This window comes from Takifugu rubripes, chromosome 16 (genome assembly GCF_901000725.2).
Source record: "Takifugu rubripes chromosome 16, fTakRub1.2, whole genome shotgun sequence".
NCBI lineage: Eukaryota > Metazoa > Chordata > Actinopteri > Tetraodontiformes > Tetraodontidae > Takifugu > Takifugu rubripes.
This window is the reverse complement of record NC_042300.1, coordinates 8925607-8948984: the sequence shown is the minus strand read 5'-3', so window position 1 is coordinate 8948984 and position 23378 is coordinate 8925607. Positions and strand designations below refer to the sequence as shown.

Genomic DNA, 23378 nt, shown 5'->3' with positions numbered 1-23378 from the left:
TCTTCCACTAAACAAAGTCAAGTTTGGACGACTTCCTGTTTTCTCATTAGCAGGTCTTTCTCATTCACAGGTCTTCAACAGGAAGAGGACAGACAGACAGACAGCCAGACAGGCAGGCAGGCGGACGGACGGACAATAACAATAGATGCACTCTGTTAGACATGGCTGAGTGGGCATTTAAGTGGAATGGAACCAAAGAATTTTTTTTTTGTGCAGGTTTCTTTTTTGCCTCTTGCAAATCACAGTCGTTCAGTCTTTATTTCAATATTACCATTTTAACATCTATTGTCAAAGCCAGAGCTTCTAAAGCCTTTCAGGCTGTGTGTAAGAACAGGTTTCCAATTAATATTTTAGCAAACTGACTTCTGTGGTCAAATAAAAGAGCCATTTCAGGACTCATGTGCAAGCGTAAACTGAGAAATTGTTTAAAAAAACAATAGTTTCCATAGCAAATTTAAGGAGAAACGATGACCTATGCCCCTAATCTAACTGCAGCTATGGGATTCCAAAGTTTAGTTGTCTCCATCCCATGAATTTTATGAGCTGCAGAAATTAGGTGCTCTAAATGAAACCCAGGGCTTGAACCGAAGGGCCTTTCCAAACAGATGTTTTTCTTGTTTGACTAAGTAAGAACAACACTGGAAACCAAATAGATTGCACAAGTGTTGCTAACCAAAGTCCGGTCGCCGGATAACTCTTGGGAGACAACAATTTTGGGGTACAGAAATATTGATTTTGTTCTATTCAATCAAAAACATTTTTTTTGCTTGTAAAAGAAATGTAATTCAAACAGATTGAATAGATTAAACTGCCTCTTTCGGAACCTATGCATTTCCAGTTATCGCACAATCGCTGGCTCGAGCCGAGACCCGCATGCGTTCCCAAGTCGCCTAATGCAGCTGGATTAGAAGCAGGGAGGGCGGGGTGTGGTTGGGGAGGGGGCTCTTGAAGCGGGGATGAAGAGCATGATTCTGCCTCGATCTGACAGCGGCTACTTTGAGGTGAAGTCAACCGGAGCGCGACGGCGTCTGACATTAGCGGGTAACCGACCTGTTTCTCTGACGCAGCATTCGACCCTCGTCTGCATGGTCTCCAGCCACGACAGGTGAAGAAAGCTGGATGTCTGCGGCGGATAGGTGATGAGGAGGAGGAGGCGTCCATGTTCCTGGGTTCTGTAACCTGAAACAGCGACAAAGCCGTTCAATAAAGCGTCCTCATATCACAAAGGTTACGCTAGTGGATTTTAATGAAGTCCTGTTCAAAAAGGCCAAAACCAGCGATCCCTGTAGGTGTCAAGATGATGTTTTACTGGCGTAATGATAAAACAGGAACCTTTATGACCTGTTAACCTACAGCAGGGCAGGGTTGATTCTTTCGCTGATACTTTGGCATCTGCGCTGAATGCTGCTGCTCCATCAGGGGTCAGAAGGAGGACAGAGGGAAGCTTCCCAGTCACTTATAGTTCAAGAGAAAATGGAGGAAAACCAGACTCGCAGTTCCCTGTAAAGTTGGCGAGGACTCCTCGTCTGATCCACAGCTGCAACATTCTGGTGTTCTGACATTGTTTCAAATCAGGTTTTGGCGTTTACCAATCATCCTCTCAGGCGTCGTTCAGGAAGATCCGTCAAAGGGAGAAGATTGAGGAGATCATGTGGGCTACAGGGGTCACGCAGGGGCACCGCCTCTGTCCATTTTTTTTCTCCTTACTCACGCTGCCACCAGGTGACGTCATCAGACAGCACGAGGGCGCGGCCGCCAGTCTCCGTTGAACCAAACCAAGACGCGGCAATCGACTCCCTCACCAACTATTGGCTCAAAAACAACAAATGGATGAGCAATAACTTCCTGGAGCTGAATGGAGGACCAAAGTGAGGTCCTGCTCGTTGGCCCTGAAGCAAAAAAAAGCCCTGACTGGGATCGGACCAAAGTACTGGCTACAGCCAAGCTTAGTCATTTTAAACTGATGAATTTAATATTTTGCCTCCTTATCAATTCATTTTCTGCGCTCCATGGCTATTTATTCATTTAATAACAGCTGTATAAGGAAAGAACCCAGCTGAAAGTGCCCCACAGCCAGCTGTTCACCTCCACATGAGATGTTCAAAATCATAATGTGATAAAGCTTTAAGGTTTTTGTTCCAGCCGGTTTGAGATTTTCGCAGTTTGGGGAAAATTACAATTGAACTACTTTACTACCGTAATAAAAAAAAATACATAAATGTGTCACTGTGGGTTACATAAAAGTATGAACAACACAAAGCCAAAAATAGCCGAAGCATTAGAAGCTGTCGTATTAAATTTAAAGCGTTGTCATGGTTCTCCTGCCCGCAGACATCAAGTCTTCGGTCTATTTCAACAGCTGTTACAGGTTTTTTCTGTCTTCCTTTTCTTTTACAGCTAAGCTGTGCTGAAGACTCACAGACACTCTTATTCAATACTTATTCTTTTCCAGGAGTTGAAATAATGAAAAGTATACGTTTTTTTAACGTTACCAGAAGCTTCGACAACAGCCTGCCAGTAGGCGGCAGTGTGAGGGACGACACAGCAAACAGTCTTAGTTGATTAGCAACTCAGGCATGACATCAAACATAAAAGCATCCGGCCCACTTTTGATTATCAAACACAATATGTGTAACAGTAATCGCTCTTCGTCACGTAACAGGTCCTGACAAGAATAAATGAAACCATGTGCTGGCAAGGTGGTACCAGGCAAGAAACCAATAACAGCCAACGTTATTGACAGTGTGCCTCAAACATTCTTAAAAAATAAGCTAAAAAGAAACAAAAAACCAGTTTCAGCCAGTTTCTGTGTAATCTGTCTTCACATTAATCAAAATTATGACAGATATAACTACCTCTGGATCATGTCCCCAGTCTGAATGATTCTCAAATTAGTTAAAAAAAACCACACATTTGTTCAAATGAAATCTGCTCTCGCCTCAGCACAACATGTTTTTAAAGGGTAGGACTCATCCATAGGTAGAAACAGCTGCAACTTCTTAACCCCGAAAAAGATCTTTGAAGTTATGGAGTCCAGCAATGAGGCTCCAGTTTGCCAAAATCTCCCCAATTTGTTAGTACAATAAGTATTTTAGTACTCAATATGGAGTGACTGTGAGGCCACACAATGGCAGCGTGGTGTTTCCAATGTTATCTAGAGGCCCACATGTCCCGGCTGGGTTTGCTTCCAGTTTGCAGTGTCTCTTTTGGAGTTTTCTCTTGCACTGTGCTTGTTATATACTGTAGATGGCTCACTCCAGTAGAGCAGTCTCAGGGGTGAAGACATGGCAGCACGCAATGTGTCTCCTGAGCAGAGCTATGAACTGATATTTTAACACCACTGAGGTCATCGCAGTTCATCTTTCATAATCTAACACATATGTACACAGTTGGTTTCTTCTTTTTATGGCATCTGTTTTACATCAAGGCCTTTCTGAAGGGACTCTTATTAACATCACAGACAAAAGTGAGGGCAAGGTCGGGATAACGGTTCAACATGAAGATGTAGAGGCACGTGACCTCGCCGAGTGTGGTGACAGAACAGCTGCCTTTTCACCAGACATGTTCTATTTTTGGGGACATTAAACTGTTTCCTGGTGGAATTCAAAAGATGTCCGGAATTTTATTCTACAAGATACTTAAATATGCTTCCATAAAATGTGCGTTGTGTTTCTCTGTGTCACTTTTACACCCACCGTCCCCGAGGAGTCCTCTTTTTAGCACATTCAAATCTGATTCCCAAAGTAACGTCTCTATCTCTTTCAGGTTCAGTGCCACTGCCATCCATGACTTCATACAGGCTTCTGAAGGTCTTAGAGCTCCAAGGCTCACGTAGATAACAGTCGCCAGCCAACAACAGCTACTGTCCTGTAGCGATAGCTACAACCAACAGCTGAGCTGATACCGGATGCACTATGGGGATATCCTGTGTCCTGCTGTGACGCTACCATCCTTTGTTAAAATCTGTTTTACAAGCCGAAACCCAGAAAATCAAACACGTCTGACTGCTTGGCCTGAGATTTCAGCAGCTTCATCTGTGTTCTTGAAATGATTTACAAATGGAACATCAGCCCGTATGAAACATCTGAAAGTGGTTTGATGTCTTCTTGTTATTGGCAGTCAATCATGATAGGATTTATGAGTTGGGATTACAGTGGAAGGCTTTAGATGTACTGGAAGGATCAAAGCTGGAAGACACCATGATCGACGATTTTTATCTTTATGTTTGCTGGTTATGGGGACACTGCTGATGGCGAAAATGCTGATGTTTCACTCATCGTTCTGGTTTTAATCCATATAAGGAAACTTCAAACAAGAATTCGCATCAACAAATGAAAAAGCAAATTATTGTTCAAGAATCAATTCTGTTAATGAAACGGATCAAATCCTAAACATAAGAATCTGTTTTTCTTTTACAATATTGGGAAACAGCTCAAATCTGCTCCACTTTTTTTTCTTTCTTTTTTTTACATCTGAACCTTTCTTTTATTCCTGAAACACCTGCAGGAATAAAACGAGCGTCTGTGGTTCAGCGTCTTATCCAAGAACAAATCAGCCCCAAGCCATTCCTGATCCTCTGCTGGCATTCCAATTTGCAGTGAAATGAATAATCCTCACATTCCTCTTTTTCCCTCACACATCGTGAATATGTGCAATATTTGCGCAGACACACCCAGAAGGCTCTCCTCTTGTTCTACCCCTTCTACTTTGCTCCTCCAGGGAGGTGGTATCTCCTGACGTTATACCTATTATTCTTCCAAGCATGTTCTAAAAAAAAGTCTCTCTTATAGCAGCGATGCTGAGGGCATTAAATAGCTGGCAGATGCTGCTATGAATGAATCAAAAATGAATTCTCGATTGAATTCACGTGAAGCAATGCCGGGCTATATTTTCACACAAGGTTACATTTAAGCCAATCATTCACATCTTTGATCCATCTGGTTTGTTGGTTCTTATTCATTCTTCTCCCTTCACCACTCACGCTGATCCTGAATAAATCACCACACTTACCCAGACTCCTCGGGTATTCAAATCATGTGGTTTCAACGTTTCCCTCTCCCTCTCGCTGCTTATGTGCGATTTGTTTTGTTCCTGCAGAACTTGCTCAACCTTTGATAAATTGCTTCAATGTCACATAACTATATTTTTTGTACTGTAACCTTAAAACATAAAACAAACTACAGGAGCGCAGCTCTATGGTCACTGCTGTGGGATTATTTTAGCTGATGATGATGCTGAATGTTCAAAGAACTCTTGTCTTCAGCTTGAAAAAGGTCTTTAGGACTTCCTCCACCTTCAAGTGTTAGATCTAATTAAAATATCAACATTTCATACGTACATTTGCAAGTTAAAGGAAGGCGCAGTAGGGACTAACTTTAAAAGGTTTTGCTAAAATAAACAAATAATATGAGAGGATTCAGGTGCTAAGTTTCATTTTGGTCCGTTGGGTTGTACCTGACACCCTGGTCAGGTAAAGTAAAGTTCATCAGATAAAGGGCACCTTCTCACACGGAGGAGATATAAATTTGGAGAATTTTCACATGTGACAGGAAAGGAAGTCATATTTGGACTAATTAGTTACACATACTCTAAACCACTGGTATTGCAATAGTTTCTTCTGGATCATCAGGAGAATGAATTATGGGATGTGAATTTGAGATAATGAACAATGTTCACAGTAGAAACCCTTAAAACTAAGGCAATGGTAGGAGGAAAAACCCTTTTTTGAACAAGAAGAAACCAATATGGGGGGGGGGGGGGGGGGGGGGAGGAAAGCAAAAACGAGGACACTCACATTCAAATGATTTATTACTATTGTGGATTTATGTTTAATTCAAGGGGGAGACATAGATTGACTTAGTAACAGGGTAAAAAGAAAATCATATTTCAACACTTGTCGTAACTTTCAGTCAATGCCCTTGAATGACACCGCGAGGAAGTGACAATTAAAACGTGATCAGCTCTCAACGTTGCCCAATTTCAAGAAAAGGCAAATCAGTTTGCTGAGACCACGTGTGAGTTCCTTAAAATCATATGAACATGATTCACTTGCCAAAATTGATGAGTGGCTACAGGCTGAGACAGGATATTCAGCTACTTGGGAAAAAAAAAACCCAAGTCCAACCAGATTAAACATTGTGTTCTCCCTGATGTTGCAGGGCAAATGTTGAGGAATAGCTGACCACATTAAATATGCATTTTGAGATGGAAACTTTCCTGATATTAAACACAAATGCACTCGATAGTATAGCTCAAATGGTGCAGGGCAATTTGGCAAACCTGTTGGTTAGTTTAGGCTGTACGCCACCCTATGAGGAACTCTCTGAATATAGCTGAGAACAAGGATTTCCTGGGATATTCTCAGGCCGCTGCGCCAGCCTGCTCCTGAAATGACCCGTCACATGCGCTGACCACTCATGCTTACTTGACAACAGCCAGGCCAGAGTCCGCTGGTGACCTCAAGGCAACTTACGCAACGTCCGTGGAGCCACATAAAAAAGAGACATCTTAAAACACCACAGATGGCTTGATAATATCTCACCATTAGGAAAGTGCGGCCCGACTGGTTTCGTTTTCAAAATCTGATAAGTGAATTTTCAAGAACTCGTAAAGGAAACCAGAAAGAGATTCAAGAGATTTCTGATACATCTGCAGGTGCCAGCAAAATCGAAAAGTGTCGTGATAAATGCGCGCTGTCCTTTCAGCACCATTTTTTACGCACGGTCACCACGGAAACACGCTTTTTCGGACACAGACGCCCAATGTGAGAGTTATTGAGTTCACCAAAGTTTGTTTTTGGAGAAACGTAATAAAACATCAGCTTGTACTCTTCGACCTGTGTACGATTTTATTGGCCAACACATTTCTCCATTCTGTCTATATGGCTTAACTTTCACTCAATGAGCTTTGAATGGGCTGGGGGAGGTGTAGGAGTAAAGGATTCCGTACCAATCAGAGCAGGTCACAAACCAATCTTTATAAAGCCCGTGTACGGCTCGTTGGGCTGTAGTCTGAAAGTGTGATAAGTTTGGACCTGTGCGTAGCGACGACTCGGGCGGTGCGTAATTTTTGTCCGGTTCGGATGGATATAAAGTGGAAGGTTGCTTTGAGTGAAGAAGAATGAGGAGGATACGGAAGAGTTTTGATTGGTGTCAATGTCTTCGCTCTTAACATGACTGGGCATTTCGTGGAATGTATTAATGGGATAAAGGCTTCGGGTTACTGCGTAAAAGACAAATATATGGAATTAGAGGAAGGAGGGGCGCTCCAGAAAAATTCATGTGATGGTCAGTCAGCACAAGTGGACCTTCCGGACTGCTAATAATGTGTCTTAAGTCATCACCTCGGTCATCACAGACAGGGACAGACTGAATAAAAAGCGAGCGCCACTTCAGGGCGACCGATCTCAGTCCGGACGCACAAGAGGACCGCAACAGAGGACCCTCCGAGACGGGTCATTCCGCTGAGCTGCAGTCAGAGAGTGACCACCCGTGAGACTGGCTAGGACTGAAAAGCAGTGGACATTTCTCAGCGGGGGAGTCTAAAGTTTGATTTATTATTTTAATTGAATTTGCTTTTACGCACGGTGGACGCGGGAACACAGCCGGGAGAGTTGGTGAATCCTTTACAGGGCTGAAGGTAAACGTTTTTCTCATCATATTACTCATCTTAGTTCATCATTTTATTTTCAAACCGAGTGAGTGTAATCTGTGAACCGTTTTAAACAACTGCTTCCAGAAATTTAAGCACCGAACGTGTAAAGCACATGTTGCGCCTACTTGTAGCCCAAAAACTTTTCAGTGTTCCAAAAGTTCTGACTCAGATCACATTTATAACTTTTTCCCCCCCACAAACCGGGTCTATATCAGTTTGCTAAAGATGTCTGCAGTTTGGACATCTCTCTTGCGGGAATCTGAATCACTCTCAATAAAACAGAACTTTTATCCTCCATTTTACAGGAGACAACTTTGTTCCAAGTTGCTGAAGAAGGACCTTATCATTATTCTTTTTCTATTATTATTATTATTATTACGACACTACGGGAGCTATGGACGGAGTGCGCAAGCACTTCGGTGTGGGATTGTTGCTACTGACGTGCGCGCTGACCAGCCACTGCAGCGAGAGCGCGACCGTGGCCGTCACGGACGCTGCTGCAGCTTCGGCCGGCATGGATGCACCGTTGGACTTGAGGCTGGTGCTGATCGTGAAACACGTGGAGGACAGCCGGAGTCACCTGAGCGCGAAAACGGAAGCCCCGCTCGCGTCGAGGGTGTGGACCTCCCCGACGGGATCGAAGGATTTACGCAACTTGAAAACAGCCAGAAGGGTCAAGGCGGTTGGTAAGTGACAGCTTTGGCATGGGCGTGACCACCCCATGGAGAGCTTGTAGAGCCATTTTTCGCACCACTGCACCTAATTGCTTAACCTATTTCGCGAATTGGCCTGTAATTTTTATTTTTTACTGGAAAAAAAGGCTTCTACAGATTTGCTTGCCGAGTATCTAATCCCGTTCTCCACCTCATCCCCTCACAGGCCTGCTGCCCGCAGATCTCCGAAAGAAAGATAAGTTTATACAATATCTAACAGGTAAGACCTCATCGCAATCATCTGTGGAGGAAGGTGGTGAATTTAAAAAATAAAAGAGACAAGTGCATTACAGCCAGCTTGCCCAGCAGCCACGATGTTGGCGCAGGATGACGTGAAACCACAAGTGTCTCTGAAGAGCTTCTCCGTTCTCTTTTAGGTCCGCTTTACTTCGGACCCAAGTGCAGAAAGCACGTGTACAAAGTCTACCATCACAACAGGGACTGCACGATACCAATGTGTAAGCCACATTTACATTAATTCTGCGCTTCAGTGTCAACAGAAAGGTATTCATGTGCCCGTTCAAACGTCTCATCATCTTCCCTCCAGACTTCAAAAGATGTGCACGGCTCCTCAAACGGCTGGCCGTCAGCCCGCAGTGCACTGAGGGATAGCCCACTCCAGGTACCGCTTCCATTCCTGCTTGGTCTAGGTTGAGAGGATTCCTGGCACTTGTTTTTTGAACAGGAACCCAACAGACAGTTACTGTTACCCGGTGACATCGCAGGTCGCTTTTCATCAAATACGAATTTTTAAATGAATTTCATCTTAGTGGGAAACTACAGATCAACTTTTTTGTATTGGAGGTTAATTCATAGCAAACTGAATTAAATATTATCAGAGCAAAATGCTAATTACCGCCAGTTTTGTAAACTTCTGGTTCCACCGCTTCTCATTCTGGCTGCCTATCAAAGGGGGCAGTAAAATGATCAAAGTGTTGTCTTTGCTGGTAGTGACTTCCTTAAACGGTGGGCTGACAAGCGTTTAGCAGCAGTGAGAAAACTAATAGTTCCCCTTCAGGACCTGCAGATAAATGTTCCCTCACACAGGCATTTCTACAAAAGCAGCAGTCAGCGGATAAGCTCTTCACTGATTTATCAGTTGTTCTTGTCTTCTGGGAAGAGTCTGTCTGAATTTCTTCTTCTTCTTTTCAGATTGAGGTGGAAACTCAAGTTCTTCCGACAGATTTGAAGGTGGAAAATATGTTGGAGGGAAGAAAAAGTGCCTTGGACAGTGAGAGGAAACCCTAAATACCCTGATAACGTGACTGACAGCAGGCACAGCCTTGTCATTTCTTTTCTGCCAAAGTATGGATTAGTGGATTGAGGGTGCATTCCAGCTGGCCTCTTGATGGTTGGGGGGCAACCAAATCAGACCGAGGGGAGGATGACCCCCCCCAAGAAAAGTGAAACCATTACAAAGAGGGTTTAATCCCTCCTGATGTGCTAAAACACAGAATCTAAAAAGGGATTGTGTATCATTATCAGGAAATTCCCCCAGGTCACCAGTGTTTTGCCCCCCCCCCTTCTACACAAGCTGAAGAACCGCCATGAAATGATCTGCGTGCATTATTTCCAAGACATGTTTGGGAGGAGAAAAGGGGCAGTTGTCACACTTACTGTCGAGCGTCGCTCAAGATTATTTTTATATATGTTTCACACGGTTTCACTGTACATACACGTAGGCCTCGACCGCATAAATGAGTAAAGGAAATATGTGAACTATCTACTGTAAAACGAGACATACAAGGAATCTATATATGAAGGCTTATTTAAATAAATTATAAGATTGATACAAACGTCTATGGTCTTTCTTTTCCTTTGTTCTCTTTGAAATGGAATGCTCCCCGGTGGTCACATGACTCAGCTGTGACTGTGGGTTAAGGATTACACACAAACTTTCCAAATCAATAATGCTCAACATATTTTTTGAAAAAGTGTTAATTGTGGGATTCAGGCGCTGGGGAAAATGCACATTTACCAGAATTAGTTACAGAAATGAAGTTAAAAAAAAAAAAAGACCAGTGTTTAATTGCAATCTATGTTTTCAAATGTACCGAATCTGTTCTCATTTTCTTTTTCTTGACCTTCTTACAAAAGATCCAAAAAGGTAAAGAATCCTGATTACTTTATGTAATCCTTTCTAGGATGATATTCTGGAAGTTTCATGCAGAGATTATCCAGTTTTATGGGGACAGCAGGAGCATCTGCAAGTTTTTTTATCTATCCCATTTCGTCTGTGGCATGAGGTGATTTCACACTACTTCAGAAGCCGGCTGGGACATCTGGAAAGGGCCAAGCAGGAGATTCAGGGTCAAAACTGCTGAGGAGTGGGCCTCAACTGTGCTCTGTGCTGGGTTTGGGCCGCTCCAACACCGAATTGGCTGGTTACAGTCAACATAATCTAATCTTCTGTATGAACAGGAACCCTCGAACAAAGACTCGAAAGGCAGTTTTAGTTTACAAAGATGATTTGCACAGCTGGAACCCCTGCTGGTCCCATTTAGCCCCTTTGCTCCAGATTCGTCACACACTTTAAGGTATTTATTTGCCAAAAGCAAGACAGCAGCTTAACTTTTATTTTGACTAATTATGACATGACGAAAGGGGAGCTAGTTTGTATGAATAAGTTGCATAAAAACGATGTTAGACACAAGTCAAAGACTGCTACTTGGCCACCAAGCATCTAACAAATACCCAGCAAGAGATTTGTAAGCAATATTTTCTTTGCTCATTAATTGGCTTAGTGTGTTCATTGACAGAAGATGCCTGGGGTTGTTTTCCTTTTATTGAATTATTTGGTTTTACGTCAAACTTGTCAACATGGCATCCTCTAAAAATGTAGAGAATTACAGAAAGCTGATGCGACGTGAAACGGTATTCCGGATTATAGCAGACAACAGAAATATGTGTTCCATTCCGAAAGTTACGTTCAGGGTAGACATTAGGCGTTCGCTTCCAGGAACGCCTCGCAGCATCGTACACACTGTTGGTACACCATCTCAAAGTCATTGTCGCTCCCCTGTAAGAAATAAGAAACAGGTAGTTGTGAGTTATTGGCAGTTTTAGAACACATGAACATACACCTATGACGGTGCAGCAGGAGCTCTGTTGACCCAATTCTGAGCTGTTTATTTTTCCAATGGAAATGGAAATCAGTCCCAGACAGTAACAAGGCTTCAAAGATCTGCTGTGCTCGAGCCTTGAGGAGTGGCTGTCTGCTCCTCTCAGCTCACACCACTCTCCTTCCATGTGGTTTGCACGGTGCGTGATCCAACACTGTCCAAACATCAGATGGGAGGGCTGTTCACTAACACTGCATAAATCTAACTCACACAAGCCACTGTCGAACACCGTCTCCAATTCCAGCCACACCACTGAGATATTTCTGAGTTCTTTAAGTAAGAACCCCTTTTCCTCAAAAGCCAGACCTACCATTTATCAATTAAGCTCTTATATCTGGATCAAACACACTGATTATCATCTGAAGCATGTGACAGTGGTGCAGATTTAAAATGAACAAATCAGACATTTTCTTTTAACAGCAATCTTTTCCTAATTAGTATGCTGGTTAAGTTAACATGTGAAGTTGTATTAGCAACATATAGCTTGGAGAAAAAAAGGCTAAAACACTTTCTATCATTGCCTTTTTTCCCCCCAAACCTCAAGGAGATTAAAAACAGCTGTAAATCCACATTCAAGACATTTGGCAGTAAACAAACATTCAACACAAGGAATGAGCAAACCAGAAGAATTAAATAATTTAGAAAACATTCTTAATGCGTTCCTAACACAATGTTAATGGGCGGTTTTACAATCAGGCATTTATGGAGTGAGAAGTGAAACAGCTGCAAGAATCTTAGATGACTGCCAACCAGCAAAGACTTTGATGGATGAACTGAAAACTTCCTGTGGGGAAACAATAAAATGTTATTTTCCAACTGTTTCCACCAACACAGATGCTTTGACCACTGCACAACAGGTGATGGACCTTTTTGAGGCAGAAATGAGAGCATTAGAGAGATAATTCATGAGAAAATTTCTCAACTGTAATTTAAAATAATGGAAATAAAGGCATATGGTGCACTCTGACAGCCAGTGTTTCTCTGGGCTCCCAGCGGAGCTGTTAATAACTCCTATAGAGCGAAGAGTGAGAAACATTTGAAGGCTAATTATCCTTTTGGTGTCATCATTTGAGTTTGTATATGCACCATAGATTCTATCCATGTTAACACAGATCCCCTTGAAATGATCAATACATCACCACAAACAGAGGAAACATCTCAATTGTGCTGGAAGATGCTCAGATTTGACTGGAATACTTACATAATAGGGGTCTTTAATGATGAGCTGCTTCTGAGGGTCGTAGGAACCGAGCAGCTCAATCTTTGCTTTACAGTTCTTCACCGACTTCACTTTCCTGTTCAACTCTCTGTGGGAAAAGAGGAAAGCGTGAGGGGATCTGTGAGGGAAAACATCAAACCTTTGCTGATTAAAAAGGCTGACCACAAATGCAAAACTCATTTCTCTGCAAAACAACCAACAGCCAGTGTGTGGAAAATAAATAACAAACAGGAAATGGAAATAGAAATGCTAACAATGTTGTGATGAAGGACATGAGAAGACTCAGTACAGGAGGATCTGAAGCCGGGACGCGGTCCCTTTCTCGCAGTCTAACCGGTTTAACGTGGGAAAAGGATAATAATCGTGGCAAGAAAGGAGAGAAAGACTACCAAAGAGCAAAGACAAGGCATCCAAAGAACTCAGTAAGCAGCTTACAGATCAGATCTGCCACAGGCATGTGATCTTACAATGATCCCTAAACGTTCAAAGTACTAAAATATATCCCTCCTCCTGACCTTTGGCGAGAGCTTAAGAGAGGGTATTGCTCATTAAAAAGAGGCATTCAGTTCCATGATGTGGAGAGGTAGCACCACTGAGGCAGCAGCACAGCTGTGCCTCTTTATTTGGGTGTTGTTTTAGTAATTATTAACAAACAACAGCTGCTGTGTTATTAGCCAATATCCAGCCCACATCAGTACAGATGCAGCTAGTATGGGATGAAACAATTACCTCAAGTTGCTTTCATCCATGCAGAGGATGTAGTCAAAGGTCATGAAGTCATCTTTGGTCACCTGGAATGGAGGAAAGAGGCAGAAGGGAAAAAAAACAACAAAATCTCAGTTTGGGATTTTTGTAGAAATGGTCAATAGTGCCGTGGGGTTACAAATCAGCTTGTTCAAGATTGCTTATTCTAATTGCTTCCAAAAGGCAATGCAACGTCTCTGTGCTCGTTCCCAGCTGACCACCATCACCATTTACATTTGTGGTAGATAACATGATAGCAATCTGGATCTGACAACAATCAAGCTGCTGCAGGCCAGGTCAATGAACACTGCTATTTTGATGTACCAATTGTATTTAGTTGTTCTTTATCTCCAGCATTAATATGTTTAAAATTACTGCATGGGGTATAGCTGTTTTGAATTATTTGGGGGGGATTTACTGTAAAAAGTTGAGTTGAATCAGGAATTCACTTTATCCCGCCTTTACTAAAGGCAGTATGAATCAAAGTGGCCAGCATTCACAGAACTGTGGGAGAACTTTCACTCAAGGACTGAATGGGATCGTGAGATGAATGAAGAAAAAAAGACACGGGCACACTCACATGGACAGCTGTGAGCACTCAACATAAGGATATAAACATATGCTTCTGACTGATTTGAATCCATGTTTACATTCTCACAGTGGCTAAAGACAAAGAGAGTGGCTTGGTTTTACCATCGCAGAGTTGGCCCTTGACCAATGACTGTAGCTGCTCATCTTTCAGCTTCTGACCAACCTTTCAATCACACATTCCGAAGTGAAACCCTTAGAATTCTGACCACAAATCACCACGCACTCCCACGCAGTTTAACACAATAATCCCATCAATAAAATGAGTCAATGACTGTTGATGCCTTCCCTCTGAGGTCCAACCACAGACTTATTCATCACTAAAATGGGGAAATTAGCATGAGATTTAAAGTTTTAGCTAAATTTAGAGTTTTATCACTAAAAGCTCCATTAATTGTAATATCTGCCAGGTTATGATGATGTTTATTGTCTTTTAAAACAAACATGTTTGTGACTGTCCTGCGTGAAAAAAATCTGGAAGAGGGCAATGAAAGAAAAGAAGAAAGAGCAAAACCTTGTCAAAACCCATTGTGACTATTTGGCTGGTTTACTGTAAGCCAAGCATTGAATAAGCCATCTCCAGCTTTGAGGAGATTAAAAGGTGTCTGGGTGTAATAGTCTGCAGGCAATAAGACAGGTTAAAACACCAGAACCCCCCAACTAGAAAGAGTTTAGTACATTTTAAGGTGACGGTGGGAAAGGAAGCATACAGAGGTTAAGCCAACACAGCAAGTGTACTGTACCAATAATTGGCCTTGACAAACATCTTGTTTTCATTTCAGGTTTTAAAACACATGACAAACACATTCAAAGTCTCTGTGATAGAAAGCAACACTGTTTTTAAATGGGGTCAGCACCTGTGTGTAAGGAAAGATCTCATGTGTACAAATTCACTGTTAAAACTTTAAATCAAACCTATTTTCAGGCTTCAAGAAGCCTGAAGCTGTTCTTTTTCCAGTATAATCACTAGACTAGTAGCTGCATATTACAAATTTAACTGGACCTGTTCCGGATTGCAATCCATTAATCTATGTTGTTAACTTTTAATTGAATGCCTTCTGCAGAACCTGATTCTGGTCATTTTACAAACACACTGTAAATAATTCAGCAGACATTTCCATAGCCTGCATTGCAGCAGGGCAGAGTCCTCTTTGTTTCCGTCTTTATATGTATATTTTTTTTAAAGTTCAATCAAACTGAAGCTGATTAATAATTAATGACAAATTACTACATGGGAAACTCTTGACCGTGGAAGCTGAATCCAATTTGCCCCTCTACCGCATGCAAAGAAAAAGACTAGAAAGGTGAATATAAATCACAAAAACATTAAATTTTTGGGGTTCTGAAATCAACACAGCTGGCCAAACAACATCTGGTTCAGCTACAGCTCAGAAAATCATGCGGCATTAAGTTATGACTGAGGAAACCAGAGAAATTGATTGCAGCTGCAGGTTGATGGACTAAAAGCAATATTAAACTATTAAATGTAGTCTAGACACAAATGGCAGAAACAACAGGATTAAATTACCAAACACACTAATACACGCATAAACCAATGGAATGAGCAGAGCCACGCGACACCTGTTTGTACCTGTCGTGCCCTGTGGCTTGTTTCAGTGCCATGGCTCCTTAAACAGGCCATACCACGATTGTCTGGTAAGCTGCCGGTGTTCCAGTCAGATGTCGCTCCACTGTCTATGACCCACTGCAAGAACAAAGAAACAGAAAAGAGAACCTAGTGGTGGCTCATCGTACCTGCCTGGCTGTATGACGCATGGCCACGCCATGCTTCCTCATGCAGGTTTGACCACGGTCATCTGGAGGGTTTCCTATCTCATAGGTGGAGGTGGCAGCACTGTCTATCCTCCACTAAGCAGAGCGAAGCATGGAGAACAATAAGATAGTACAAAAGATTTATACACTGGAGGAAAAGGGTGCTCGTGGCATCACACGGATATATGGATTTTCAGAATTCTGTCAGTTTGGTACATTGTTAGGCCTGCGTGACTGCAAGTGCAAGAGACATGTCTTCTGTCTTCAAAAACTTTTAACAATTATTTGTTAAAAATTTAACAAAAAGGTACAGAAAGCAGTCTTTATCGTTTAACAAGGGGTACTTACCTTGTCAACCACCCCAGTGTCTGTAGCCATTTTCCTGAAAACTGCTTCGGCAATGGGGGATCTGCAAATATTCCCTGTTCCAACACAAATTCCACAGCACCCTTTGATGTATCATTTAAAAATATATGTGTAAAAGTTTAGCTGTACAGTAGTATAATAGCATACTGTCATTAGTCACATATAATGACAGAAACATGTTGGAGGAGTCAACTTTACGTCATCTACGTCACTGATTTACGAAGCTAGCTCATAGTTAGCTTTAAGGAGACATTTGAGCCACTGCCGTTAAATAGGTCAATAAAACGCACACATCGACTGACACATTTCGCTTCGTCCGTCATTTGTATTAGTTTGTACTGTCAAAGAAATAAAAGCTTCTCAGGGTGAATATTTCTTACCCAAACATACGAACAATACCGACTTTGAACCGGCGGCAGCCATGTTGCTTCGAAGACTTGGCCAAGTACCGTAAACATTGTAATGCACGTCTAAGATACACGTTGGCAACGTACATATATATCAGGCATTACGGCGTCTAGGATAAAAATTAAAACATCCGGATAAAGTCAGGACGAATACGTATACATATTAGTAAACAAAATGAATATCGTAAAATATGACTAATTTTTTTTTTTTTAAAACAACTTAAGTGATGTAAAAAAAAATTGCAGAATTTTAAGTACAACATCATTTTTAGAGTAGTGTAATTGCATTCACGAATGCAGGTCATTTTTGTAGATGCTGACCTGCGAAATGTGGACAATCCAGGTGTGGCCTTCTCCTCACAGTTAATATGTCACAAGTGGTCATGGCTTAAATGTGAACAAACTTATCCATATCCAAAATGTATTTTATTATGTTTTCTCATTTTTATTATGTTGATGACTACTCAGCCCCCTTCAGGTTCTTATTGATTCTGTTATGCTGCACCATCATGTCAACTCAAGAAATTTAGCAGATCAATTGATCTCACACGGAAAACATGCTGGCATCTTGAAACAAAAGAATTACATAAAAGGGAGGGTACAGTGACACTGGTGTTTGTTGTTGTTCTCCCTAACTTCATTTCTCTTGAGTCTGCACTCATTTAAAAAGTCAGACTGGACATATTAAACATTCCTATGATTATTTATAACTTTATTCATTTAATTATGTTCATTTGTTTGGTGATAATATCAACAAATTACATCAGCGTGCATAAATGTTGGAGCTCTTTTTGCTATTTGCTAATTATTAGCACCTCCTTGCTAACAGCATAACGATTGCAATGTTAATGATTATTGTATTATCACAAATAAAGGTTACAGGGTGCACCCCATGAAAAACAAAATTAAATTAAATCAAGAAGAGAAGCCACTAGGAGGACACATTCCAAAACAATATCAAGTTTTGAAAGACACTCCCCGCGTCTTCTTCAAAGACAAAATGTTTCTTATCCCAGCTGTTTTTCAACCACAGTGCATGTCTTTATTTTTTCTAAATTAAAAGCTTAAATTGTGCTTTCATTTCTGGAATGATAAAATACAAAGGTGAAAGCTCTCTTGTGTTCATCAAAGACATATGGAGGATGGGCTCTGCCAGATTCCAAACATTATTCCTGGAATGTCAGCATCCATTTTTAACATGTGACTGTTCGATCCAGCGAGCTGAGATGAAGTGCAGTCATCGTGTGACCTGTGTTACAGAACAAACCAATTACTCCTAACAGTAACACTCAGTTTTCAAACACAATTAATCCTTCACTGTATTAAAATTTATTTTACAGAAAATAAAGGAGGAAAATATTTCCCAAGTTAAGAAATGATACTGGTCCAGTAAAACCTAAGATGATCAAGAACAAAATATTATAGTAAATAAAAATATGAGGAAGGCTGGCCAATAAGGAATGAGGAAACAAGATAGCAAAACAAAGCCCAGACAATGCTGTAAACCCTACAAAAAATATAATGAACTTGAATTTGAACTTGAAATAATAGTAATCGCTCATGGCCTGAATACGTTGTTCTGAGAGCAAAGCAAACAAAACCAGTTTGTTTGTGTTATGTGACACTGTTCTAAGATTATAAGATATTAATGAGCATTTATTCATGCATGCTTATCTCTCTTTCCCAGCTAAAGTGAATATATTTGCATGTTTTCTTGTTCAAAAACTAAAGCATCATGAGTCATATGAGCATATAATTATGCCCGTTCCAATCTATCAGGTTATTTGTCAAGACATTGTCATTTGTTTAAACAAAAACATCAAATAAAGTAAATCTGTGCGCAACCCTTAGCTGAACCTTCTTTGTACTTTTAGATAATCCATTTGAAAGAAATCACACATGGTTGCAACTATCACAAGTAGATGCATGATGTTGAAGTGAAAACACCAGAGGATAAATGGTTTTAGAGAAAATTAATGGAAATTTGACAATCAATGTGATTCTCCCGGAGCAAAGTGATCGAAATCATTAGTAGGTGGTTCCTCGAAGAGAGTCGGTTTCTGCACAGATCCAAGGTAGTTTTCTCTGTCAACTGGACTGGGTTTCTTCTCTTGAAGACGTTTCGCCTTCTATCCAGAAGGCTTCTTCAGTTCTGAAATCGCTGGGGAGAGAGCTTGAAAATATATAGCCCCTGTGGACCATTTGCATGCTAATGATCTGGGTGGTCACCTGAGAGTCGTTAGCAGGGTCGTTGGTCGGGTCGTTCACCTAGTTTCTGTTGAGGTGTCTCCCCTTTGTCTGCTGGATCACACCCCTACCTGTCTGGAGTCTCAGAGAAGTTTAGGAGGATCCTCCAGAAACACGACATACCAGTTCATTTCAAACCCAGCAACACTCTCAGACAGAGGTTAGTACACCCAAAGGACAAGACACCAAGACCCAAACAAAGTAATGTTGTTTATGCTGTACAGTGCCAGGAGAAATGCAAGGAACTGTACATTGGGGAAACCAAACAACCTCTACACAGAAGAATGGCACAACACAGACGTGCCACCTCTTCGGGTCAGGATTCAGCAGTCCACTTACACTTAAAGGAGAGTGGGCACTCCTTCGAGGACAGCCAAGTACGGATACTGGCCAGAGAAGACCGCTGGTTTGAAAGGGGGGTCAAGGAAGCTATCCATGTTAAATTGGAAAAACCATCCTTAAACAGAGGTGGTGGCCTGAGGCACTTCCTGTCACCCACATACAATGCAGTCCTCCACTCCTTCCAACAACAAAACAAACATTCACACCATTCCAGGAGACCCAGTGACTCATCACCATGTGATCCAGCAGACAAAGGGGAGACACCTCAACAGAAACTAGGTGAACGACCCGACGAACGACCCTGCTAACGACTCTCAGGTGACCACCCAGATCATTAGCATGCTAATGGTCCACAGGGGCTATATATTTTCAAGCTCTCTCCCCAGCGATTTCAGAACTGAAGAAGCCTTCTGGATAGAAGGCGAAATGTCTTCAAGAGAAGAAACCCAGTCCAGTTGACAGAGAAAACTACCTTGGATACAATGACTGAGAATTTACACAGACAACTTTCTGCACAGATGTTTCAGATTTGAACACAGCAAATGTTCTGAGTTAAACTTGGATCCTGAGAACAGGTATTCATTCATTGCTAACTTTCTTAGTCATGCTAGTCTTCCTGTTGTTTTATTCATTTCTTTCTTGGCTAAAGTGAGTCAACATGGATTCCACACACTGCATCAATGCTTTTGTGCCACTGCCATGAGCTGTAGAATCTGTTCACAGGATGTCATTCACAGATTCGACTGTGAGTGTGTAGCTGGCACATCATAAAATGATTATTATCATTATACATATATATTTAATGTTGATGAACATATGCCAGGAAATCAGCCAAATTAATAACACTCCTGACGCTTCTGACACTTCCAGCCCAGATCTGGGATCTGTTGAAACACGACTTAAGGCTCAATTTTTAACCTATTGTTCTAAAATTAAATTCTTTACTGAGTATTTTGAAGTGTGTATGCATGTAATACAGAGAGCATACAGTCTAAATCAGAGGTCACCCATGTATGCTTTTATTTCATTAACATAACAAAGGAAATGTCTCCCATGGCAATTGATATTTCTCAAAAAGGTCCTCCACGCCATAAACACATACAGATCATACTTTCACGGCAAATTGATTGAGTGATTCCAAATGTCAAATTTGGACTTTGGTTTGTAGATTTAGTAATCAAAGCCACACTGCCATGTGAGGTATGGATTTCACCCGAGGGCTGCATATTATAAGCATGGTATTTCTGCCCTTTTTTGGGATTTACCATTGTTGCTTGTTCGAATGGGAGGTCATAGGAAATACAGTTGTCAGTTCTTCTTCTCCTCTGACTTTCTGGCTGTGATGAAGTGGAAAAGCTCAGCTACATACGCCATCTGCATCTGTGTCACTTAAAGATGAATTGACCTGTTGTGCAGACATGCATTGCACAATATGTACACCTGCATCGCGTAAGCCTATGTGACGACTAACTGACTAGTCATTGATTATGGGTGACAGGAAATTGTCATTTATGCAAGACAGTGTTCTTTAGTCACACATGGAACAAGAATATAAAGGTGGGAAAAAGCCTGAAGCTGTGTCAGGTTTCAGTTTTCTCACTTGCTGGTATCAGATGTACTTTGAACAAGCTCGTGTTTGCACAGAATGGGCGGAGAAATGAGTTTGAACAGACAAGGTGAAATCCTGTGGCCATACCTGCTCAGGCAAAGAGCGGGCTTGAATGGAATTTTTTTCCTCTGTTGCTGTACACAGAAGAATTACCTAATCTGCTTATTTTTATAGGAAAAACTAAAATGGACACAAGTAGCGATGCCACCAAAATCCTGGAGAAGGGTCCCAAATACCTTCGAAAGCAAATGGAACTGGAGACAGAGACAAAAGGACACCTGAGTGCTGTGGAAAGGCTCGCTGCCAGCAAAGTGAAATATGTTAAAAGCCAGGAGGTGGTGAACTCCACTCAGGAGCCAGTGATCAGCCTGGGATCGCTGTCTGTGAGTAGCATGGGGTCGTCTGACCAGAACTCACGATCCAGTGGGAATGCTGCTGCAGGGGACAACACAGCTCAGCCAGCGTTTGGAGCACAACCCCAGTCGGTCGGACAGGTACGTCGATCCAGCTCCAAAAAGCGCCCAGACTCTCTTCTGCTTTATAGACAGAAATGTGAGTTGCTGAGAGGGCCTGGAAGTGACCGAAAACACCGCGTTAGATGCAAGAAGCTGATCAGCTCTGTACACAAAGATGTTCCGTTGCTAGAGGTGACAGCCCAGCAACATGACTATATGGAAAAGGAGAAGATGGCCATGCTTGAGGGGCCAGTAAAGGAATGCAGCTCTTCTGCCAATGGATATCAGTCAGAGAGGGGGAGGATCAAAGAGGAACACAGCACAAAAAACAATGTTTTGTTGAGGGAAAGTGTCGGGAAAAAATCTACAGGTCTCCTGGGGATCCCTGAAATTGAGAGGAGGTCTGGTAAAGGGGTGAGTCGCTCCCACTCAGATATCAGCTCCAGGTACTCTAAAAACTTTGCAGACTTTGATGCTTTTTTCAAGTACTGCGGACTCTCTGGAGAGGTCATCGAGTCACTGGGGAAGGAGAACTTCTCAGCACGCTCAGACGAACTTGCAATAAAGATACGCAGCGTGAGTATTTCCACATCAGACAGCGGATTCACCAGGAGCAGCGGCGACAGCGACGGGCTCCTGGAGGACACCTTACAGGCAAAGATACGGCAGGGGACATCTGTCATTGAGCGCAACGCCAGAATCATCAAATGGTTGTACAGCTGCAAAAATGCCAAAGAAGCGGGGAGAAAACTAAGAGACCTGGACTGAGAGAAATCATTTTCTGAAGGCAGAAGTGTGTGTGTGCAGCCACAGTGCATATGTCACAAAACATGTTTCAATAACTTTAAAGGGTAACAGTTCAAGTTCACAACGTTTTGTTATTGTATTCACAAATGCATCTAAATACAAACACTCGTTCACATGGAGAATTCTGCTGCATTTAAAATACATGGATTTACATTAAAAACAAGTGTAGAATTTAACAAAAGAACAAGACTTGAGTGAAATGAAGCTAGTGTTCAGCCTCCTTTTCTTTGTTCCCTAATAGACACGGTTTTACGTTCTATATCTACAATGATAAAACGCTAAATCAAATAATAAAATATGCTTAGATTTATTTACCACTTTAGCCATAATGTCCTGTTACCATTCCACTATTGTAATATTTTTATAGTCATATGTAATCACTACTATAGTTTTGATTGCCAAGGTTGTCTTTTAAATGCAATAAATTACATAAATGTAACATATTTACACAAGAACAGTGCAACCTTTCATGTAACAATGTCTCAACTCAAGATACTTTGCCAGTCAGTTTGCTCAAACTCGGCCCAACAGCAAGTCAAACTTCAAAATATCCTTACAAAATTATTTATGGGAACGCCACCTCGCCTCAAATGATCCTGCATTTTTGTCTTGCACAATCACTGGAAAAAAACACATAAAAATGTCAGTAAAGAGACATGTCATCAATAAAAGCAGTATACACCAATGGTTCAACTGTCCATCTCAGTGTGTGTGTGTGTGTGTGTGTGTGTGTGTGTGTGTGTGTGTGTGTGTGTGTGTGTGTGTGTGTTTTGTTTTGCTGCTGACTGTCTTGACCAGATCTCCCTTGAAAAACAGATTTTTAATCTCAGTGGGACTAACCTGGTTAAATAAAAGTTGCATAAATGAATACATACGTCCATAAGCAGAATTTTCGCCACCTCTCTTTGTGTCACCAGCACAAAGAAGCAACTTTTAATTGCAGAACATAAACATTAACAACATAAACATCAGTCTGCTACAGATTTAAAAGCTGCCTCCTTTCACTTTTCAAGTAAGTCCTGTCTAAGACAGGCTGTCTTGTCCCTTTTAATCGTTTTATATGTATTTTCTAAAATCCTGACTCCTGGCTTAGAGTGGTCAAATCAGTTGAACTAGGATCAAATCAGTTGAACTAGGATTAATTTGTCAATTTTTGAACGAATCTGACAGAACGTGTCATCGTTAATTATGCCTACAGGGGGCAATATCTACCCAAAAATATCGGTCTTCCTTGCGCCCATTAATGCCATCAACAGCAACACAAAACAGCATGAGCCATAGTAACATCTCAGTTTCATATGCAACTTGTTATTAAAAGTGCTGTTGATGAGAG

General features: G+C 41.6%; 3 protein-coding genes across 5 annotated transcripts; 2 read left to right on the top strand and 1 right to left on the bottom strand.

Annotated features, from left to right (window-relative positions):
* The first annotated feature begins 6983 nt into the window (after positions 1-6983).
* On the top strand, positions 6984-10112 carry alkal2a (ALK and LTK ligand 2a). The gene is made up of 6 exons (XM_029849812.1): positions 6984-7638; positions 7959-8339; positions 8533-8586; positions 8744-8824; positions 8914-8988; positions 9519-10112. The coding sequence occupies exons 2-5, from the start codon at positions 8048-8050 to the stop codon at positions 8976-8978; spliced, it is 492 nt and encodes a 163-aa protein (XP_029705672.1). The 5' UTR covers positions 6984-7638; positions 7959-8047; the 3' UTR covers positions 8979-8988; positions 9519-10112.
* A 1019-nt stretch (positions 10113-11131) lies between these two features.
* acp1 (acid phosphatase 1) lies at positions 11132-16660 on the bottom strand. 2 transcript variants are annotated; one of them, XM_003971680.3, is made up of 6 exons: positions 16559-16660; positions 16161-16234; positions 15795-15908; positions 13437-13498; positions 12690-12795; positions 11132-11385 (listed from the first exon to the last, which is right to left on the bottom strand). In XM_003971680.3, the coding sequence occupies exons 1-6, from the start codon at positions 16599-16601 to the stop codon at positions 11308-11310; spliced, it is 477 nt and encodes a 158-aa protein (XP_003971729.2). In that variant the 5' UTR covers positions 16602-16660; the 3' UTR covers positions 11132-11307. The 2 variants fall into 2 exon arrangements, with proteins under 2 accessions (XP_003971729.2, XP_003971728.2); XM_003971679.3 differs by lacking the exon at positions 15795-15908 and adding an exon at positions 15631-15744.
* Positions 16661-19611: 2951 nt separating this feature from the next.
* Positions 19612-22734, top strand: fam110c (family with sequence similarity 110 member C). Of its 2 annotated transcripts, none has more exons than XM_029850048.1 (2): positions 19612-19749; positions 20958-22734. In XM_029850048.1, exon 2 carries the CDS (start codon positions 20969-20971, stop codon positions 22004-22006), a length of 1038 nt encoding a protein of 345 aa, XP_029705908.1. In that variant the 5' UTR covers positions 19612-19749; positions 20958-20968; the 3' UTR covers positions 22007-22734. The 2 variants fall into 2 exon arrangements, with proteins under 2 accessions (XP_029705908.1, XP_029705907.1); XM_029850047.1 differs by lacking the exon at positions 19612-19749 and adding an exon at positions 20777-20850.
* Positions 22735-23378: the final 644 nt, after the last annotated feature.

What these genes read in the sequence shown, in the direction of transcription:
- alkal2a (XM_029849812.1), top strand. Translation starts at nt 8,048, where the DNA reads ATGGACGGAGTGCGCAAGCACTTCGGTGTGGGATTGTTGCTACTGACG. An exon ending in CAGAAGGGTCAAGGCGGTTG is followed by an intron (nt 8,340 to 8,532) that starts GTAAGTGACAGC and finishes ATCCCCTCACAG; the next exon opens with GCCTGCTGCCCGCAGATCTC. An exon ending in GTTTATACAATATCTAACAG is followed by an intron (nt 8,587 to 8,743) that starts GTAAGACCTCAT and finishes GTTCTCTTTTAG; the next exon opens with GTCCGCTTTACTTCGGACCC.
- acp1 (XM_003971680.3), bottom strand. Translation starts at nt 16,601, where the DNA reads ATGGCTGCCGCCGGTTCAAAGTCGGTATTGTTCGTATGTTTGG. An exon ending in ATGGATGAAAGCAACTTGAG is followed by an intron (nt 12,796 to 13,436) that starts GTAATTGTTTCA and finishes CTTTTCCCACAG; the next exon opens with AGAGTTGAACAGGAAAGTGA. An exon ending in TCATTAAAGACCCCTATTAT is followed by an intron (nt 11,386 to 12,689) that starts GTAAGTATTCCA and finishes TATTTCTTACAG; the next exon opens with GGGAGCGACAATGACTTTGA.
- fam110c (XM_029850047.1), top strand. Translation starts at nt 20,820, where the DNA reads ATGGGCGGAGAAATGAGTTTGAACAGACAAG. An exon ending in AATGAGTTTGAACAGACAAG is followed by an intron (nt 20,851 to 20,957) that starts GTGAAATCCTGT and finishes TTATTTTTATAG; the next exon opens with GAAAAACTAAAATGGACACA.